This window comes from Physeter macrocephalus, chromosome 1, assembly GCF_002837175.3.
Source record: "Physeter macrocephalus isolate SW-GA chromosome 1, ASM283717v5, whole genome shotgun sequence".
NCBI lineage: Eukaryota > Metazoa > Chordata > Mammalia > Artiodactyla > Physeteridae > Physeter > Physeter macrocephalus.
Genome location: NC_041214.2, coordinates 70,337,113 through 70,355,857, shown reverse-complemented (window position 1 = coordinate 70,355,857; position 18,745 = coordinate 70,337,113). Strand labels below are relative to the sequence as shown.

Here is an 18,745-nt window from a genome sequence, read left to right as displayed (position 1 = left end):
GGTGACCAGGCCAGTGTACTTTCTGTTAGGCTGTGTCTCACATGGAGACAACCAAACTGAAATGTATTAATATTTGTAATATTTAAGTACCGTAATTTTAAAAATTCTATTAATACTATAAAAAGTATAAAGTAAAATATTTTAAGTTCCTATTAGCATACTTAATGTCTAACCATGGTTTAAAACTAAAGCTCCTAGATTTCAGTACATGTGGAATGAATGCAAACCTTGCCTGTTTTTCTTTTCAGCTCCAGCATTGGATGTTGATTGGCAGAGCAACAACACGTTTGCTTCTTGTAGTACAGATATGTGCATTCATGTCTGTAAGTTAGGACAAGACAGACCTATTAAAACATTCCAGGGACACACGGTGAGAAATCTTTTTTTCCCTCCTTTAAAGTGATTATGATGAATAAGTAATGTTTCAGAGTGGTTTTGAAGTATGCATGTTTAATACCCAAAGAACAACCAAGTCTATGAAATGAAAATGTGAATGTTCACTGTTATTTTTAGAATGAAGTAAATGCTATCAAATGGGACCCAACTGGCAATCTCCTGGCATCCTGTTCTGATGACATGACTTTAAAGGTAATTCAGATAGTGGGGAGAAATGGGGTTGAGGAGTTACACAGTGTGGCTGCTCTGGCTGTTTTAAGATTGTTTAGAATGTCTCTCTTATAGTTGGGAATTATGATACTGAGGTTTGTGCTATTATAAATTGTCTTCACTATTAGGGAGTCATATATTGGTACAATTAAAGGTTATTTGCACATGTAAGGATCTGACTCATAGGTAGCAAAGATCTTTGTAGGATTCATGGATTTGACTGAAATTCTGAGAATTGTGTTAATTGGATTTTGCTGTGGTGTGAGTATATATCACCCTTTCTGGGAAACTGATACATAGTAGATATATAGCTTAATTGGTGAGTGAGTATAGTTGACATGTCAGTATTCACATCTCAGTATGAATTTATGTTTTTCTTGTTGCATAACTAAAAGCAAAAACTAACACCTAGCACCTACGCATATGACATACCAAAATTAAAGGAGAAAGGCATTTTGAGACAAAGAACAACATAATACTAATCTTCAAAATTAATGAAGCTTGCACCCTATGCTTCACCATGTTAACTGTATGAAAATAATTTATCTTTGACTTTACAGTGCCAGTGACTGCAGACGTGATGACCCTTATAGATAGGATAATCATGAAGGAAAACTGCTTTTCCTCTTCCCATGAACAGACTAAATGTAACCTTGGTAACCTGGTGGTTTTTTTCCTTAAATACCTGCTGTGTTTTTAGTTAGATAGTTTTTTCAAGCCTGGACTCCTTTGTAAACGTTGCTGGTAAAAATGCTTTTCTTCACGCTCTTGTTTGTGAGATTACTTTGCGTGCACATGCATTATGCTTATAAAATGAAAAATTTCTTCTGAAACAGAGTATGGCACATACGAGGCAATGAAGGAAGGCCGGTGGCTATAGAGAGCCTACTGTCAGGGACTGAGTTGCAGCTAGAGGGAGAAGTTTAAATTAGAAAGTGTTAGAGAGCTTTTTTTAGTTCTAAGAATAATAAAAGGTCATAGAATTTTAAAGCAGAAGCTAGAAGGATGGATAATGTCTAGTGAAGCCATATTTTGAGAACAAGGAACAGCAGATGAGTGAGAAGATTATGTCCAGCTTGGACAGTGCCTTTGAGTCATGCAAGTGGAGGTGCCAGATCGGTCTGATGCTCAGAGAACAATTCTAAGCCTGACATAAAAAATTTGGGAATTCTCAATAGGTGGGTAGTCATTCAAAGCCATGGGCATGGACAAAATTGTGTAGGTAGAAATGTACAGAGTAAAAGAAGAGGAAAGCTTAAAAAAGTCTTAAGAAACTCTAGCATTTAGCAGCTCAAGAGGAATGAGACTCCAAAAGGAAATTGGAATGACCTCAGTGGAAACAGTGTGTAGAGAGAAGAGTATTTCAAGGGAGGCGATGGATGAGAGTGGTCAGTGTTACCAGTGCTATCGAAAGCTTACATGAAATTTCAATATGTTTTGGAAACATACCTTTTGGATTTATTTACATGGAGTTATATATACCTAGGATACAAAAACATGATGTTATTGCTTCATTATCTCATTAGTTTTATTGCAGAAGTGTGAAGCACAGCTAATTTTTGTTTCTTTGTTGGTACTTGGGTTTGCTGTATGTGTGTTTGTATTTGGCAAGGTTTCCCCCCATGTCTTTACTGAATGATTTTGTTAGAAATACTGTTGGTGTAGGTTTCTCTTAATTTTTGCTCAAAAATAATATGAATTATTTTTTAACCTGTATACATAGGCATGTTTTCAACTCTAGAAAGACGTATTCTCTACTCACCATTTTAACTTTACTGCTTTGTTACTTTTCACGGTTTCTTGTATGTGAATCATTTACAATTTCTGAATTTTATATGGGAAGAATACTTGACATGAGATCTACTCTTAACAGATTTTTAAGTGCACAAAACAAGTGATATTGTCCGTAAGCACAATGCAGTGAGGCAGATCTCTAGAGCTGAGATTTTATGCTTGTTGATTAGCAGCCCCTCCCTGCGACCCCACCACCTCTGGCAACCACCATTCTTTTTTTTTTTTTCTTTTCCATTATGTTTTTTTTTCTTTTTTACACCAGTAATTTATTTTTTATTTGTATAACATCTTTATTGGAGTATAATTGCTTTACAATGAGTGGTGTGTTAGTTTCTGTCCTTTATGGTTTATTATAGGATACTGAACAGAGTTTCCTGTGCTATACTGTAGGACCTTGCTGTTTATCCCCACCATTCTTTTCTTTGCTTTTATGAGTTTGACTCTTAGATATATCATGTAAATGGAATCATGCAACATTCGTCCTTAAAATTTATCCATGTTGTCACATATTGCAGGATTTCCCCATATGTTAAGGCTGAATAATACTCCATTGTATATGTATGTATTTTCTTCATCCATTCATCCATTGATAGGCACTTAGGATGTTTCCATATCTTGGCTTTTATGAATAATGCTGCAGTGAACAAGGGCATACAGATGCCCCTCAAGATCCTGATTTCGATTTTTTTTTTATAAATACCCAGAAGTGGAATTGCTGGATCATATATAGTGGTAGTTGTTAGAATTTGGGGGAGCACCTCCATACTATTTTTCATAGTGGCTACACCATTTTGCATTCATTTATCAACAGTTTACAAGGTTTCCAATTTCTCCATAACCTTGACAACATTAAAAAAAATTTTAATAGCCATCCTAACAGTTGTGAAGTGGTATCTCATAGTTTTGATTTTCATTTCCCTGATGATCAGTGACATTGGGCATCTCTTCATACACCGCCTATTGGCCATTTGTGTATCTTCTTTGGAGAAATGTCTGTTCAAGTCCTTTGTCCAGTTTTAAATTGGGTTATTGGGTTTTTTGCTGTTGAGTTGTAGGGTTTCCTTACGTATTTTGGAAATTAACTCCTTATTGCATATATGGTTTGCAGTATTTTCTCTCATTCCATAGTTTGCCCTTTTACTTTATTGATTGTTTCCTTTGCTGTGCAGAAACTTTTTAATTGTATGTAGTACCACTTGCTTTTTTTTTTTTCCTTTGCTTTGCTTTCGTTGCCTATGCTTTGGTGTCAATATGAATCATTATATTTATCTGTATGTTGCTTATCTATTTTCCTGATTGCAAAATAGTTCCTGATTCTAAATTCTAAGAGGAATTTATAATGTAGATCTTTTATTTTAAAGGACAGCATAAAAGCTAATGCTTTAAACATTGTAGGATCATTAACTGAGGAACTTACTGAATGTTGAAGTTTGTACCATCTGAAGCTATCAAAAGTAATCTTAGAACTACAGTTAATTGAATCCTGAAGCCTCAGAATAGTGAATATTTAGAAAGGACTTGAAGCTAATTCATCATTTTTGAAAGATAAATATTAAATATATTCTACATTTTAATTTATTTGTATATATTCTCTTGATCTCTATTATTGTTCTGGTTACACCGCTATATTTTGGACTGGCAAGATAATATTATAAAAGTACCCTTTGTATGGAAAAATAATTACATCCATTTTTCCTTTTTGCTTAGATATGGAGTATGAAACAAGACAACTGTGTCCATGATTTGCAAGCACATAATAAAGAAATTTATACTATCAAGTGGAGTCCAACAGGGCCAGGGACAAATAATCCAAATGCCAACCTCATGTTAGCAAGGTAACATTTCTGTTTTGCTTTTCCTTTATGAGTCTTTTACAAAGAAAACCTCTTATAAATATGACAGAAAATTAGGAAAAATTCCATGAAATGGGAATGTATCCTACAAGGAATATTTTTTTTTAATGGGAACCTTTAGACACAGAGTTTTATTATTATTTCAGGTCATAATGGCTGTTTGTATCTGGAGATATCAATTAATTTACGGATAATATCAAATATTGATTAAAACCTAAGTAATTGAGGCATAATGCAATGAAGTTTTTTCAGCATTAAAAAAAATAAGTTAAAAACATATTTAATGTAGCATTTCAAAACCGTGGGTCAATATAAAGGAGTTATTTAAAGAGTAAAGGAATGCAGTGAATTAGCTCACTTATGTTTTCCAGTTTACAGACTTGGAGATGCCCTTAATGAAGCTGCCATTTCTCCGATTAGCTTTGTTTCCAGAACACTTTCTTCCTAACAGCACAGTCTGCTTCTCATGAGGAATTCGTGGCTAGCTATTAGGAATGGCTGAATATTGTAGATTGGGGGTGGGGCTGAGAGTATTTCATTACTTATAAAATCTTTTTTTTTCTCCCTTGTCAGTGCATCCTTTGATTCTACTGTTAGATTATGGGATGTAGACCGAGGAATTTGCATCCATACTCTGACAAAACACCAAGAGCCTGTGTACAGTGTAGCTTTCAGTCCTGATGGCAGGTATCTGGCGAGTGGTTCTTTTGACAAATGTGTGCACATCTGGAACACACAGGTATGTCCCAAGTTATTTAAATAGTCAAGTATTCTTATATTAGTAAGAAGCATTTGTCTAAACAAAATTTTTTTTTTAGTTTTGGTTGTCATTCCTTTTGTGTCATTAATTCAGTTCTTTGTTTTTATATGAGCACTTTTTTGGGGGAATTTACAGCTAAGTAAAGATAGAAACCAGCTGAAGTGAGATTTTCATAATATGGATGAAAATTTAGAGTCTCTTGTTTTATTTTTTCCAACAGTTTTGCAGACATGAAATGTGAGAGTTTAAGATGCATTTATTTAGATAAATGATACCATTTCTTTATTTTCTAAAAGAATTGTCTTCGGAGAAGGTATATATGAGCAGTTAAAAAAATGTGTTAAAGGACAAGGTTTTAAGATTGAGCACATAATTTATCAGAAACGAACTTAAAACTATGTATCACCTTTTTAGGGACAATGCTACAGAGATCCTTTCTTAAAAATGGAGAAACAGTTTTGTTGCTTTCATTATTTTAATCTTTTCAGTGTTTTAGTTTTTACATGCCAAATACTTTTTCTTTAATATCAGTCACGTGACTCTCCCTGCCCCACCCCCTGTTCAAAAATCAGATCTTTGCTGCTTGTATTATATGCACAATAAGTTATTGTGGGTTGTTTTCTCTTTGTGTTGCTGACCACCATAGTTGCTCAGCCTATTTTGCATAAATCATCATTTTCCCATATTATTTTTGATTAAGTTATACATTCAAATGGTCTCTAACACCCTCCCCCCATTATAAAAAGGTATACACTGAGAAGTTTTGCTCCCATTTTTTTTTTGATCTTCTACAGATAACTATTTTTATTGGTTTCTCTTTCATTCTTCTTGAGGTTTTTTGTAAATAAAAGCATTATGATTCTTTCATTTTATACTCCCACTGTTTTATTTTTTCATTTATATTATACTCCCTTAGAATTGGTGTTTTTATGTATGGTGTGAGGTATAGTTCTAATTCTTTCTTTGTGGATCGCCAGTTTTCTTGGCACTATTTACTGTCCCTTCACTGTTTCAGAATGTCACTTCTTTCATATGCTACGTTCTTGTATAGTTTGTTCATAGATTTTCTTGTATTCCATTGATTGATACATTTGTATGTACCTGCATTGTTAGTTTAATTTTCATTTACATTAAATAATTATTAAATTTTTAAGTAATATATTTTTTTTTTTTTTTTTTTTTTTGTGGTATGCGGGCCTCCCTCGGCTGCGGCCTCTCCCGTTGCGGAGCACAGGCTCCGGAGCGCAGGCCCAGCGGCCATGGCTCACGGGCCCAGCAGCTCCGCGGCACGTGGGATCCTCCCAGACGGGGGCGCGAACCCGGTTCCCCTGCATCGGCAGGCGGACGCGCAACCACTGCGCCACCAGGGAAGCCCTGTTAGTTTAATTTTAATGACTGTAACTTTGTTATTCCCCCTCATTAAGTCTTTTTTTTCCTTCAGTAGAGTTTTATAATTTCTTCATAAAGATCTTCTTTAATTTCTTCATAAGGATCTTCTTTTTTACAAAATGTATTCTGAGATGCCTTATGGATTTTACTGTTACTGTGTATAGCATGTTTTAAAAAATAATATTCCTTTTACTTACTGGTGGTTGCTCATGTTTGGAACATTATGAATTTTGGCATGTTGATGTTGACTCCATCAAACCTGCTGAGCTCTCTCATTACGTCTAATTCCTTCCCGGCTTGCAGGATCTTAGTTCCCCGACCAGGGATTGAACCCATGCCCCCTGCAGTGGAAGCATGGAGTCCTAACCACTGGGCCATCAGGGAATTCCCAATCTTTCTGTTTTGATTGAATAGCAGAGGCTTTATAGATAATCTGCTGGTTGTATACATTTTCCATCACTCATTTACTCCATTTTGAGTAAATTAATTTAAAATAAAATTTGGGTATAGAACTGTAGAGTTCTAAGGGAAGATACTGCTAGACTTCTAAGGGCATTTGAGTAACCATACTGTTTTGTTGTATCACTATTGTGTATCAAAATGTCATTTTACTTTTTTTCTTTTAAGTTTGAAAATAGCAAAATACATCTTGTGAGTTTTCAGTGCAGGAAAAAGTAATTTTTTTGTCAGTATGTACATCTAGTTTTTTCTTTCATTACTTGGATGATATGTTACCTAAGCATTTGACAGTTAAATTATTACAGTCTGGTCAGAACACAGGTTTGAATAGATGCTGAGGATCCTTTGGCTTTTGTTAATGTGATAGCTCTGGCTTGTTGACCATGCTGTTTCAGTTCAATTATAGCCTGATTCAAGCTTAGAAATTGGTAAGTACTATTGAAAGACAGTGTTGGTTTTTAACCCCAAAGTTGACAATCCTGTAGATTTAACTCTCTATACAACAGCCTATCTTAGATCTCGTTGGCGCTACTCCATTCTCTTCTAATTAACTGTAGATACTCAAGGCCTCCTGTACTCGTGCTTTTTTTTTTTTTTTTTTTTTTGTGGTATGCGGGCCTCCCTCTGCTGTGGCCTCTCCCGCTGCGGAGCACAGGCTCCGGACGCGCAGGCTCAGCCGCTCTGCGGCATGTGGGATCCTCCCAGACCGGGGCGCAAACCCGGTTCCCCTGCATCGGCAGGCGGACGCGCAACCACTGCGCCACAAGGGAAGCCCCGTGCTTTTTCATTAATCTTTTAAATTGTGAGAAATTTTAGGTAGCAGGGAAAGAACAGTTGAGACTTCCCATTGTGATCTTCTAGCTTAGTGATTAGCTTAGGGCTGGCTGTCTCAGAAGGTTATGTCTTGGTGCCATGTTGTGTTTAGGTAGTTCTGCTACTTCCAGTTTGAGTTTTTTAGTTCACCATGCAGCTGAGAGATACTTTTCTGGTTTGTCAGGACAGAACACCAGAAGCATATTTTTCATTATTTTTCATTTCTCACAGCAGAACCTCTGACCTTTGCCCTGTTTAATAACTGGTTTCCTAGGAGAATACATTTTTGTACTAAGTTTCAGTTATTGAATGGCAGCTGAATGATTTTGGTTTCCATTGCCAAAGGAATAAAATAATTGAGTTATGAGTCAGCTAAATTGATGATGAAATTGGTAGTGTTCCTGGTTGTACTTTGTTTTCTTTTAACTTAAAAACATCTTTCAATAGTAATGTACATATGCTCTTTTAGCTTCTTTTATAATTCTCTTAGCTTAGGGGCACTTCTAGGGTCAAAGAAACCAAAGATACCTTAGCTAAGAATGGTTATCAATACTGGAGAAGCCGTGTGTGTGTGTATGTGTGTGTGTGTGTGTGTGTATGATCTGTTGAGAGCAGGCTAGTGCTGTCTATTTGTAAAAGGATGATCATTTTACGTTTCTGGCATTTCAGAACTTGTTTATTTTGAAGTTGAAGCTAAATCCTATATTGGAGTGCTAGAAATAAAGCCATATAATATTTTTACCTCAGTATTTGGACATATATAATAATATATTATTTTTAAGATTCCGCTTCTCATTATTTTAGACAGGTGCTCTAGTTCACAGCTATAGGGGAACAGGTGGAATTTTTGAAGTTTGTTGGAATGCAGCAGGAGACAAGGTTGGAGCCAGTGCATCAGATGGTTCAGTAAGTATATAATGAAGTGTTTCCAAAGGGTGTGTGTGTGTGTGTGTGTGTGTGTGTGTGTGTGTGTGTGTGTGTGTGTGTAAGAAAGAGAGAAAGCATAGTGAACAAATGTGGCTTGTTGTGGTAGTGACTACAAAAGTGTTCTTTTTAAAAAATAAACTTTATGATATGGGTATTGACCTTTTTTACTGAAGGCTCTATACTTTTCATGTTCATTTCATTCAAATAATGTAAACAGAATTTAGGCTATCTTTGCCAGAAGAGTGCCTTCATAATCAAGAAATGAACAGTTATTTTTAGTGGAAAACTTCATCACTGAAATTAAGTGTAGCACTGTGAGAGAGACTTGAATTTTTAATGCCTATTTTTGCCTTCTCTTCCTTGCAGAAGAGTGTTGGTGGCCCAGGGAAGGGGAAATAGAGGCAGTTGGGTCTGCATTGAGGAATGTATGATACCAAGAGACTTTCAGGATGAGGTTGGCCATGTATTCACAGAAATACTAGTTATGGCTTCTAAAGTTCTGAAAGCAAAGGGAAGATGGAAAGGGGATAGCTATTAGCTGTTTACTGAAGCAATACCTTAATGTAATCTGTAGTATCTTTCATTAAGATCCAAGAGATAGAAAAATGGTCTATTTTGAGTATATTTTTTCTACTTTTTAATTAACAGAGTAAATCTTCAGCATGTTAGCCATGGTTCTTCCTCTGTAGTATTAGCCCATGGTTGTTAACTCCATCTACTTTCAGACAATTTATCTGATTTCTGTTGGTGCCCATTGCTGTGATTACTTTTGTTTTACCAGTTTCGTGAACTTGGAACTAAGAAATAGATTCCAAACTGTATAAAAATGTACAATGAAATTCTTTAAACACTGGTTGATTATTTTAATTTCTTACAGGTTTGTGTATTAGACCTTCGGAAATAGCGCTACTAGTTGGAAGCCATGGACCGACTATGAATGTGTATATAGCCAAAATGACTGTCCCCGACCCAAGTACTGCTATAGTCCCACTTGAACCATGGCCAGTCCACTACAGCCAAATCTAAGAGAAATATATACATACAGTGTATATAAACAAAATTGCACCCTGAAGATGACAGAATTTTGTCACAGCTTGTGAATTCTGTTCACCAAGTGCTGGAATCTAATCTGCTGTGCCCCTAAAATAGCATTTAGAAGTTTTGGATATGAAAAACAGAAGAGAGAAAAAAATAAGCGTTATAAAAGCAGCCCATACATGTACGAGTTTTTGGATACTAATGACAGCCTTGTTTCTCCCCTTTGAATCAGCAGACACCATGGATTATATTCTTTTTTCCCTTCAATAGTTTAGCAGTTTGTATGTACAGAGAAAACGGACTTAAAAAAACTTGCAGCAGTAGTTTGTTCTTGCTTTTAAACTTTGTTTTTGGTTTAGTTTATGGATGCATGAAGTAAGGGAGTGAATCAGTTTCTTGTTTATATTTTTTTCACCTTTTAAACAAAAAATTCTTAAAAATATTTTAATGCATTCTTTTGAAGAGATAGATGTTTGGTACATTTATGGCTCCCAGAGCATATATTCGATTGGTGCATGTTGTAGAAGGGGGAATTGGAAATTAAATGGAACTATATGACTTTGGTCATGTCAATCTGTAAGACACATCAGTAAAAGGGTATTATGCTCTGTTTTTTGTTTTTGCTTTTGCTTTGTTTTTTTGTTGTGAGTTTTTTTTTTTTTCTCTTTGGTTTTTTTGTTTTGTTTTTTGGTGATGTGGCTTAAATGCAATAGTTTCTTTTTTGGGACATATTTCTGCCAATTAAAGACTAGAAGGGCACAAAAAAATTTTTAATACCATAGAGAAGATGCATAAAAAAAAATCTTCTGATGTCTTGTAGCCATAACTAAATTATGGTTAAAATGTGCACTATTGTGAAAAGGAGCAAAGTAGGTTTGGGTTTTTTTTGTTGTTTATTTGTTTCTTTTGCTTTGTTTTTTAAGAGATTAAAATGTTTCTGGATAAGGATTAGCTTCTCAAAGTGTCCATCATTCTGTGTAGAAGCTTAAATATGTAATGTAACCAAACTCCAGTATTAAAAATCTCTCATGTTATTTTTCTTTTTACAAAGCAAGATAACAACATATAACACTGCCATCACATGGCAAAATGTTTGCTACCTTAGTTTAAAAACAATCTTTAAAACAAAAGACTTGCTTCAAGGTGTTTTCACATAGCAGTGATTCAAAATTTTTTAAAAAGGTATAATTGCACTAACTTCCCTGCTGCTCTAATTCTGCATTTGTGGTACTTGTGACTACATTTTTTCAAATAATAGTTAGATTTAAGCTGCTATGTTTTGTTTTTTCAGTAATCACTACTATATCATGTCTTTTACTCTGTTTATAATATCACATATTTTCTTAAAGGTTATAGGTATCAGATTAAAAACCTCCTGTGCTCATGCAACTAAAAGCTAAAATATACAGATTCTACAAATGATAGCATGGGGCTATGTTTATATGTGTGATTAACAGGGTTTGTCATGATTAATGTAATAATCCAGAAGTGTCGATTTTGAAGAGAATAGTTGTCAAATTTATATCTCAAAGATTTTAATTAAGGAATATCATTTATTATCAAGCTTGGCAAATTTATAACACTGTCACTAATTATTTTGAAGCTTTTACTGCTAAAATTTTAACCTATGTTTTAAGTTTAAGTAGAAACTGATTTAACCCAAGTAATGCAGCTTTGATTTTCAGCATTTGTCATTTTGCTATTTTTACAAAACAGCATTGATTGAAGCAAGTCTTGGTTTTACTAAGGTAGGATAGCATTTGCTATTGGTAAAGAGAATAAATACACTTAATTTCACAATACATTGTTATGTGTACCCCAGTTGTTGTTAGTGGGGACTATGATACTGTAATAATATTTTTTAAAATTTACATCCAGAGAGGCAGTCATTCATGATGGTTTTGTGCCAGCTGTTTTTAGGGTTTTCGATCACATAGATATTTAGAACTATTACCCTGTGACTTATGTAGGAAACCTAATATGCTGAGTATCTGGCACTTGAAATCCTGCTTTTATTGCTGGAGGTCCACATCTGTGGTTGACCTCTGTTGTTGTTTTAAAAAAGTAAATAAAATTTTAAAAATCTGTGCAATAATTTTTAAATGTGCTCCCAGGAATAGACACAAATGTTTTGAGTATGTTTAAGCTGCATTTTCCTTTAGCGATGCATTTGTCAATTGCACTGAATTTAAATCTGAAAGTCAGAGGTGATTATTGATAGTACTTTTTGTATTTTCATATGGACAGTTTATTCATTTGCATACAGTTATTGACTTTTTTTCCCCAACTGATTAAAAGATAGTCATGAAGTTCCGCAGTATAGCTGCCAAAATAGACAGCTACATGTTTATGGTGTTGTCATCTTCTCTGTTTTTTGGGGTTTTTTTGTTGTTGTTGTTGTTTGTTTTTTTTTAATCTTTAGCTATTTTACTTAAGCATAATAGCCACAATAGGACATATAAAAGATTATAAATACAGAGCTTTATTATCCTGAAGTCTTGGGTCTTTTAAGTATAAACTATCAGAAAGGTATCCATTTTGTAGGCTTGGGTTCTTTGTGAGCATACAGTTATTTCTTTTTGCTGCTGTTCTCACCATCATCATTGCCTGCTGATGTGCCACTATGCTGCTCCAGTAGACATAAATAAGATTGCCTCTAATTTGAGCAGTAACATGATTATAAGAGACCAAGTTTCACAGCCTGTAAAGTTCTATTTTTGAGGTTCTTGCTTATTTTTCCTTCCTTTTTTTTTCTCTCTAAGAACTTATCTGAAGATCTACAGATTCCAGTAGATTTTCTGTGGTATTCATTATATATCATTGTTGTATAGGCTACTGTAAGAAACTTATAAGGAAAAATAGAAAGGAAAACTTGAATGAATAGAATACTCATTGATTAAAATAGAATAAGGAAAGAGCAGCTGTCACTCTTAAACATCGTAAAGGAATATCTTTTTTCTTCTCCATATAGGAAATCCCCTAAGTTCTTATATTTGTTCCATTCCCAATTTCCTGTAATTGATCAGGTACCATCGGTACCATCATTGACTTTCAAGTGACTTTTAGAAGTGGTTAACTTTTAATTTCCTAATAGGTCTTAGAGTGTATTGAATTCTGTTTTAATTAATTATTCTCTAGGTAAGTATGTTTTAGGATTAAACACCTTTTACACATACTGAAAGTGCCTCCTTTTGTGGTGTAAAAAACAAATTATGGTGCAAAAAGTAATCATTAGATTGAATTACATGAAGGTTTTTTGCTTTTTGACATATAAAAATGTCAAGAGAAAGGCCAAAGATTTGTACTTTTTCACTTAACTTATAAAGCACTCCTTTTTTCCTTAAACTTATTTCTGTCAAATTAGATTTAATGAGAGAGTACTATTTTTAAGGAGCTATCTGTTTATGTAGAATGATTTTGTTAAGAGTAATGTAAACTATTATTGAGTAGAGGCCTGAAGAGGAGTATGCATTTTTGCTGTTTAAAGGAATCACAAATGACCATTCTATGTCAGCAAAAATGTCAAGTTTTACTAGATAAGTAGAAAAAATAAATCTCAAATGCAGTGCTATTTACTCTTTTCAAACAGTTTTCGTTTTCTTAAGCACATTGTACATTTCTATAGAACCCGCATTTATTCTCACATGCTAAGGACGGTACTTGCATTTGGTGAATTACTGTTGACAGTTTCCACAGAAATCCTATTTCAGTGGACCAACATTGTGGCATGGCAGCAAATGCCAACATTTGGGGGAATAGCAGCAAATCTACAAGAGACCCTGGTTGGTTTTTTGTTTGTTTGTTTGTTTGTTTTCTTCTGAATCAGCAGGGACGGAAGGGGAGTTAGGGAAGTTATGAATTACTCCTTCCTGTAATAGCTCTGACGTGTCACATTCAATATCAGTTTTTTTTTAAAAAACCGTGATTCTAACTAAATGTAGAAGAGAGAGCAAAAAAAAGAGAAAGTGTTCACTTTTTTAATACACTGATTTAGAAATTTGATGTCTTATATCAGTAGTTCTGAAGTATTAATAGCATTCTTTATTTCCACCTTTACATTGACAGTGTTGAAGCAGGGTGAATAACTAGGGCATATTTTTTTTCTAGTAAGCTGTTTCATGTGTTTTCTTTAGAGTTTCTGGATAAGTTCAAGAAAACATTGTGCATGTTGTATCTAGTCTAATGTACTTTTCCATCTCATTAAAAACAAAAACAGACAGACTGCATTTTGTAGCTCTGTAATCCCAAATACAGAAGTAATTTTCTTCTTTCCTGACTTTGACATTGTAGCTATAATATTCTAATTTTGATTTTTACAAATCCTTTGGGTCTAATTCTGTGAGCCTACTTATAGCACTGGATTAAAATGTCTGCATCATTTCTTTAGTTATCCAGTTAACTTTAAAATTGTTGTACAAGTGTAAACCAGCCCATGACAGTTTTTTGTACATGTTAAAGAACTTTATTGTTCAGTTTTCATGATTATTGTGTAAGGAAGACTGATATAGATGTTCTATGCTGTCCTGGACCATGTTAATTACACTTATGATGTATTTTGGTTCCACATCACAATGATTTGTCCCCAATGACCCTTTTCTCCTTTCTAGGCACATTTTTTGTTGTTGTTGTTGTTGCAGTTTCCCTTTGCATTGTATTGCTTTGACAACTGTAATTTGAATCAGATCTGAAAGAGGTCCAGAATAAAATATATTTTGATATTATGTTGGCTGTGTACATATATAAAACCTTTGATATCTATGTAGTTTGTATAGACTATTTACTAGTCAAGTAAAGGGAGAGGGATGCTATTTCTTGTTTACAATTTCTTGTTTACATTTTATTGCAATTACTCTTCCAGTGTTCTTTTGTAGAATAAACTTTTTTGCTCTGAGTTAGCCTTCATAACATATAGCATGTCTATTCTCCCATACTGGTGTTACCAGTCAGAACCCAAACCACTGTATTTCATAAATATATTGTTTTACAAGATAGACACTTTAAGCCCATAGATAAAATTACAAATTTTACTATTTTATTACTTCTCATAGGAGATAAGATTTTTTAAATGAAGGGATTACTTACTATTTTTATTAAAGACTAATAGAGCATTTAATCAGCTAAGGAATAACAATTACTTTTGAATTATTTTAAAAAATAAATGTTGTACTTAGAAGACATTGTTTCACATAAACAGAGACAGATTCATTTGCTTAGAGTGCATTTGAGCACAAAACAATGTGTACAATGTCGTTGAAGATTTTTAGGACAGGGTGCTCAACATCCTTAATGCCCTATTTTCTTCATAGAAATCTATTATAATTTAATAATTTTTTTCCTTAGCTAGTGGCTTATGTTGCTAACAAACCTTATAATCTGTGAGGGAAGATACTAGGCACTTTCCAGTTTTAATTAATCCCAACTTCTTTAGAGTTATCTAGAGACTTTTTTAAAGAATCATTGAGCATATTTTTTTGTTTTCTTTTGTTTTTTTTTAAAAACTTGTATTCTCCAGGTCTTCTACATTTCCCTTCCATTACCTTAAGTATAAACTACTTATGGGCATATAGCCTTGTCATGTTTTATTAAATGATAAGCTACTGCAGTTACTAGAACTTTCTGACAGCCTTTCATTTTCAAAGGGTTAACTTTTATTGCATGGCATAGATTGTTAATACTGTTCTGCATTTTACACTTTTTCCAGAAGTGTTGGACAACTAAGGATTATAATCTGTATAAGCTTGAGGTAAAACAAGTGCAGAAGGGGTTATTTGAAATTTCCTAGTTCTTACACTTTACAGTAGATCAGATTTCTTACCTATTATAATACATAGCAGGTCAAATTAAAGTTTACTGTTTCCCTAGTATATACGCTTGCAAATGCAGTGGAGGAAAAGACACTATGGACAGTAGTTTTACGGTGCTTTTCTCTGCTGTACCAAAGCTCTGTCAACAATGAAATGTTAACCCTATGCTACTTTTTCTGCATGTTTCTTCTCTTCAAATGTCATATCTCAATGCTTACTTGTCCTAACTTGTAATATTTTTGTATTAAATTTTTTAGGAGTTCCTTGTAATTTCTTTATAATTTCAAATATATTAAACACAAAGTGTTTAGTAAAGTAAGAAGACAATTATTAACGTTTCTTGGTTGTTGGGTTTGTATGATCAATTGTGCAAACAATTCACACTTCAAGAACTAGGACCAGTGGGGTGTAATCTACACAGAAAAATATACCACAATTCTATTAAAAAACAAGTCATCTTAATAAGTTATACAATCCAGTGTCAGAATGGGCTGCTTCAAGAGATACTGCACTACCAGAAATACCAAAATCATAGGTCGGAGGGCTCCTGGACTGCTGTGGAGGGATTTAAACACTGCATGGATACCTCAAGTAGTCAACTCTTCTTACATTAAAAATCCAGTCCCACTGAACTCAGTCTGAGATCAGACATTTGAAAACATCAGCTTCCAGAATCTCACACATTCAAATTTAGGGGATTTTGAAAAGTCTACATATTGTCAGGTCCTTCTCCACATAAGCTTTTACCGACTTAATTTATATACACTACTTGACCAGGTGAATTATCTGATTTTCCAACTCGGGTACCTGAGGAGCAGAATACCTCAGGACAAGGAATGGCGACCCACACGTCTGGCCTGGGTAGTATCATACCGAAGGCCCAGGGTCATCAGATAACTCAAGTTTAATATGACATAAAACTATAGCTGTGTGGTATGTTTTTAAATGTCTCTCGTGAAATGGTTGAAATAAACAAGTTTGAAGTTGGACAAGTGTGTTGAAATAAATGAAGTCTTACTATAATCAAGACTGAATTAGAGGTAAGTAAATTTTACTTTTTTAAAAACAATGTTGACTTAGTCCCTTAAAACCCTTTTTAAAATAATATGCCTGGCCCTACCTTAACCTACTCGCTAATATGATAGCGCTAGGTATGTGTGCCTTTTTTTAATGTTTGTGTGCCATAGATGATAATCATAAGTACACGCTCATAAAGAAACTGAAAAATTCCCATTTCCAAATATCCAACCAGTTCTTCTGTGGTTACACAGTTACCACTTTGCTATGTGTCTTTCCAGGCATTTTTAATACATGCGTAAAGAAAAAAACAGGGTTGTAATATTCACGGATTTGAGAAACTAGCTTTTTCGCTGAACTGGTCAGGGCGTTTTGTGCCATCAGTGTACATACACCCCTCTACTGTAGATGTGGAGTCTACCATAGAGATTTAGGGCATGAATTCTGCCTGACTGTCTGCGTTGAACCCCAGCTTCACTCTTAAGTTGTTTGACCTAAGGAGTTACTGTCCTGGCTTTCCCATGTGTAAAATGGGGCTAGCAATAGTACCTACCTCATAGATTGGTTATGAGGATTAAAATTGTTAATGTATAAAAAGCCCTTAGAGAATCATGCCTGCTTGTATAAAGCATACTATATGCTACCTTTATTTTGATTTTTAATGGTTGCATTGTATTGTATACCGTAATTTAATTAGCCCCCATAATGTGTATTTACTTTTTCACTGTTTCCTATTATAAACAGTGGTGCGGTAAACAAATCAGTAGGGCACACTCAACAGTTGATTCTGATGTACACCCCTAGTTAATAGGCATTTTCAAAGAATCTATAAAACTTGCTACCCACCCATTTTCTGGCATTAACTGAATATGTTATTATGAAAGGAGTCACTTGGGAATTTGTGGAAGATTTCTTGGGGAAAACGCTCTGGATATTTACTCAATGTACATACAGGAACAAGAGAGAGAATAATTTAGACGAATAAAGGACAGTCATGTGACAGGAGTTAGCAGAAAACCACTAATGTTTTAAGCCTATGTTACTAGTCATTAAGTGTTAAAGATATGAGTAAGATTTTGTTTAAACATGGAAGAATATTTCTGCCACAGAGCAAGATACATAGGTTAAATCCAATTATAAAGTTACAGAACTACCAGAATATTCAGTGACATATACTAATAATGCTGGGAGCCAAATTCCTAGTCCACGTGATAGAATAGCACACATTTCTTTTTATAGGACTAAAAAAATTATGTCGTTATACATTTTACCTTCTCGAGTCTTGGGTCGTCTTTTGTTACTTTTTCAGCACATATTTATTTGTTGAAAATCTAGTATGTCCCAGGAAGTGCCTTTCCCACTACAATAGTAGTACAATGCTGAGCAGGAAAAGATAGGCTCTGCCTTTGTGAAGTATTGTAATTGAATGCTGTAATAGGGAATTAGGTTGAAGCTGTTTTTCTAAGTCAAAAACTACTAAACACTGGGAATTTTAAAAGGCTCAGCTTAATTTGAGGTACTGTTTCTAAATGGCAAGGGGTTTCTAACAGTGTGGGTTGTTGGCCGCTTAGACTAGGTGAGCTCATCTGGCTATGTATGTCCCAGTACGGCCCTCTCTGTGACCCACGTTGTACGTGTAATTACTTGTTTTATGTCAGTCTTCTAATGCTGCTATTAAAATTTTAAATAGTATGTATTTATCTCCATTTATTACTTAAAACAGTGTCCGTTGATTCCTTACCTGGAAAGCCAGAGAAATTAGGCACTTCATCCTTTCTCACCTCAAGAGCTCTGTTATGATTTTCACTCGTTAAAGGTGATAGGCATATTTTTGCTGTTACTGCTGTTACAGTCAGGAACTCATAAATGTTGGAAATCTGTGCCAATCTGTCTCTCAAACCTCACCCCTACCAGGTTTCCAAAGGCAGTTACACATAAAATAGTATATGAGTCGAAGTACCTCTTTTTTAATAGCTACAGGAGCTATACTTGTATCACCCCATTCAGCTCTAGAGGGAGGCTGCTTTGAGGTTTCTGGTTTAGGGTTTTGCTACTCAAAAACTGTAGCCCATAGGCCTCACCTGGAAACTTGTAAGAAGTCGTCCCAAGTCCCACGCCAGGACCCTAATGAATCTGAAGCTGCAATGTAACAAGATTCCCCACCACCACCACACACACACCCCCCCCAAGTAAATTGCATGCACATGAAGGTTTGAGAATTACTGTAGGGTCCGAAGTCAAACTAGAGGATCTTGTGCCACTTTCCGCCTCCCCATTCCTATCCT

General features: G+C 34.7%; 1 protein-coding gene across 6 annotated transcripts in view; it reads left to right on the top strand.

The window, feature by feature from the left end:
• Positions 1–14,360, top strand: part of TBL1XR1 (TBL1X/Y related 1) — a 185,990-nt gene extending 171,630 nt beyond the window's left edge. For all 6 annotated transcript variants that reach the window (XM_028491354.2, XM_055083888.1, XM_028491337.2 and 3 more), the window contains 6 exons: positions 249–370; positions 514–588; positions 4,108–4,235; positions 4,827–4,992; positions 8,479–8,580; positions 9,479–14,360. In XM_028491354.2, coding sequence (XP_028347155.1) covers positions 249–370; positions 514–588; positions 4,108–4,235; positions 4,827–4,992; positions 8,479–8,580; positions 9,479–9,505 — 620 coding nt within the window. In that variant the 3' untranslated portion in view covers positions 9,506–14,360. The remainder of the gene's footprint in view (positions 1–248; positions 371–513; positions 589–4,107; positions 4,236–4,826; positions 4,993–8,478; positions 8,581–9,478) is intronic.
• The last annotated feature ends 4,385 nt before the right edge of the window (positions 14,361–18,745 follow it).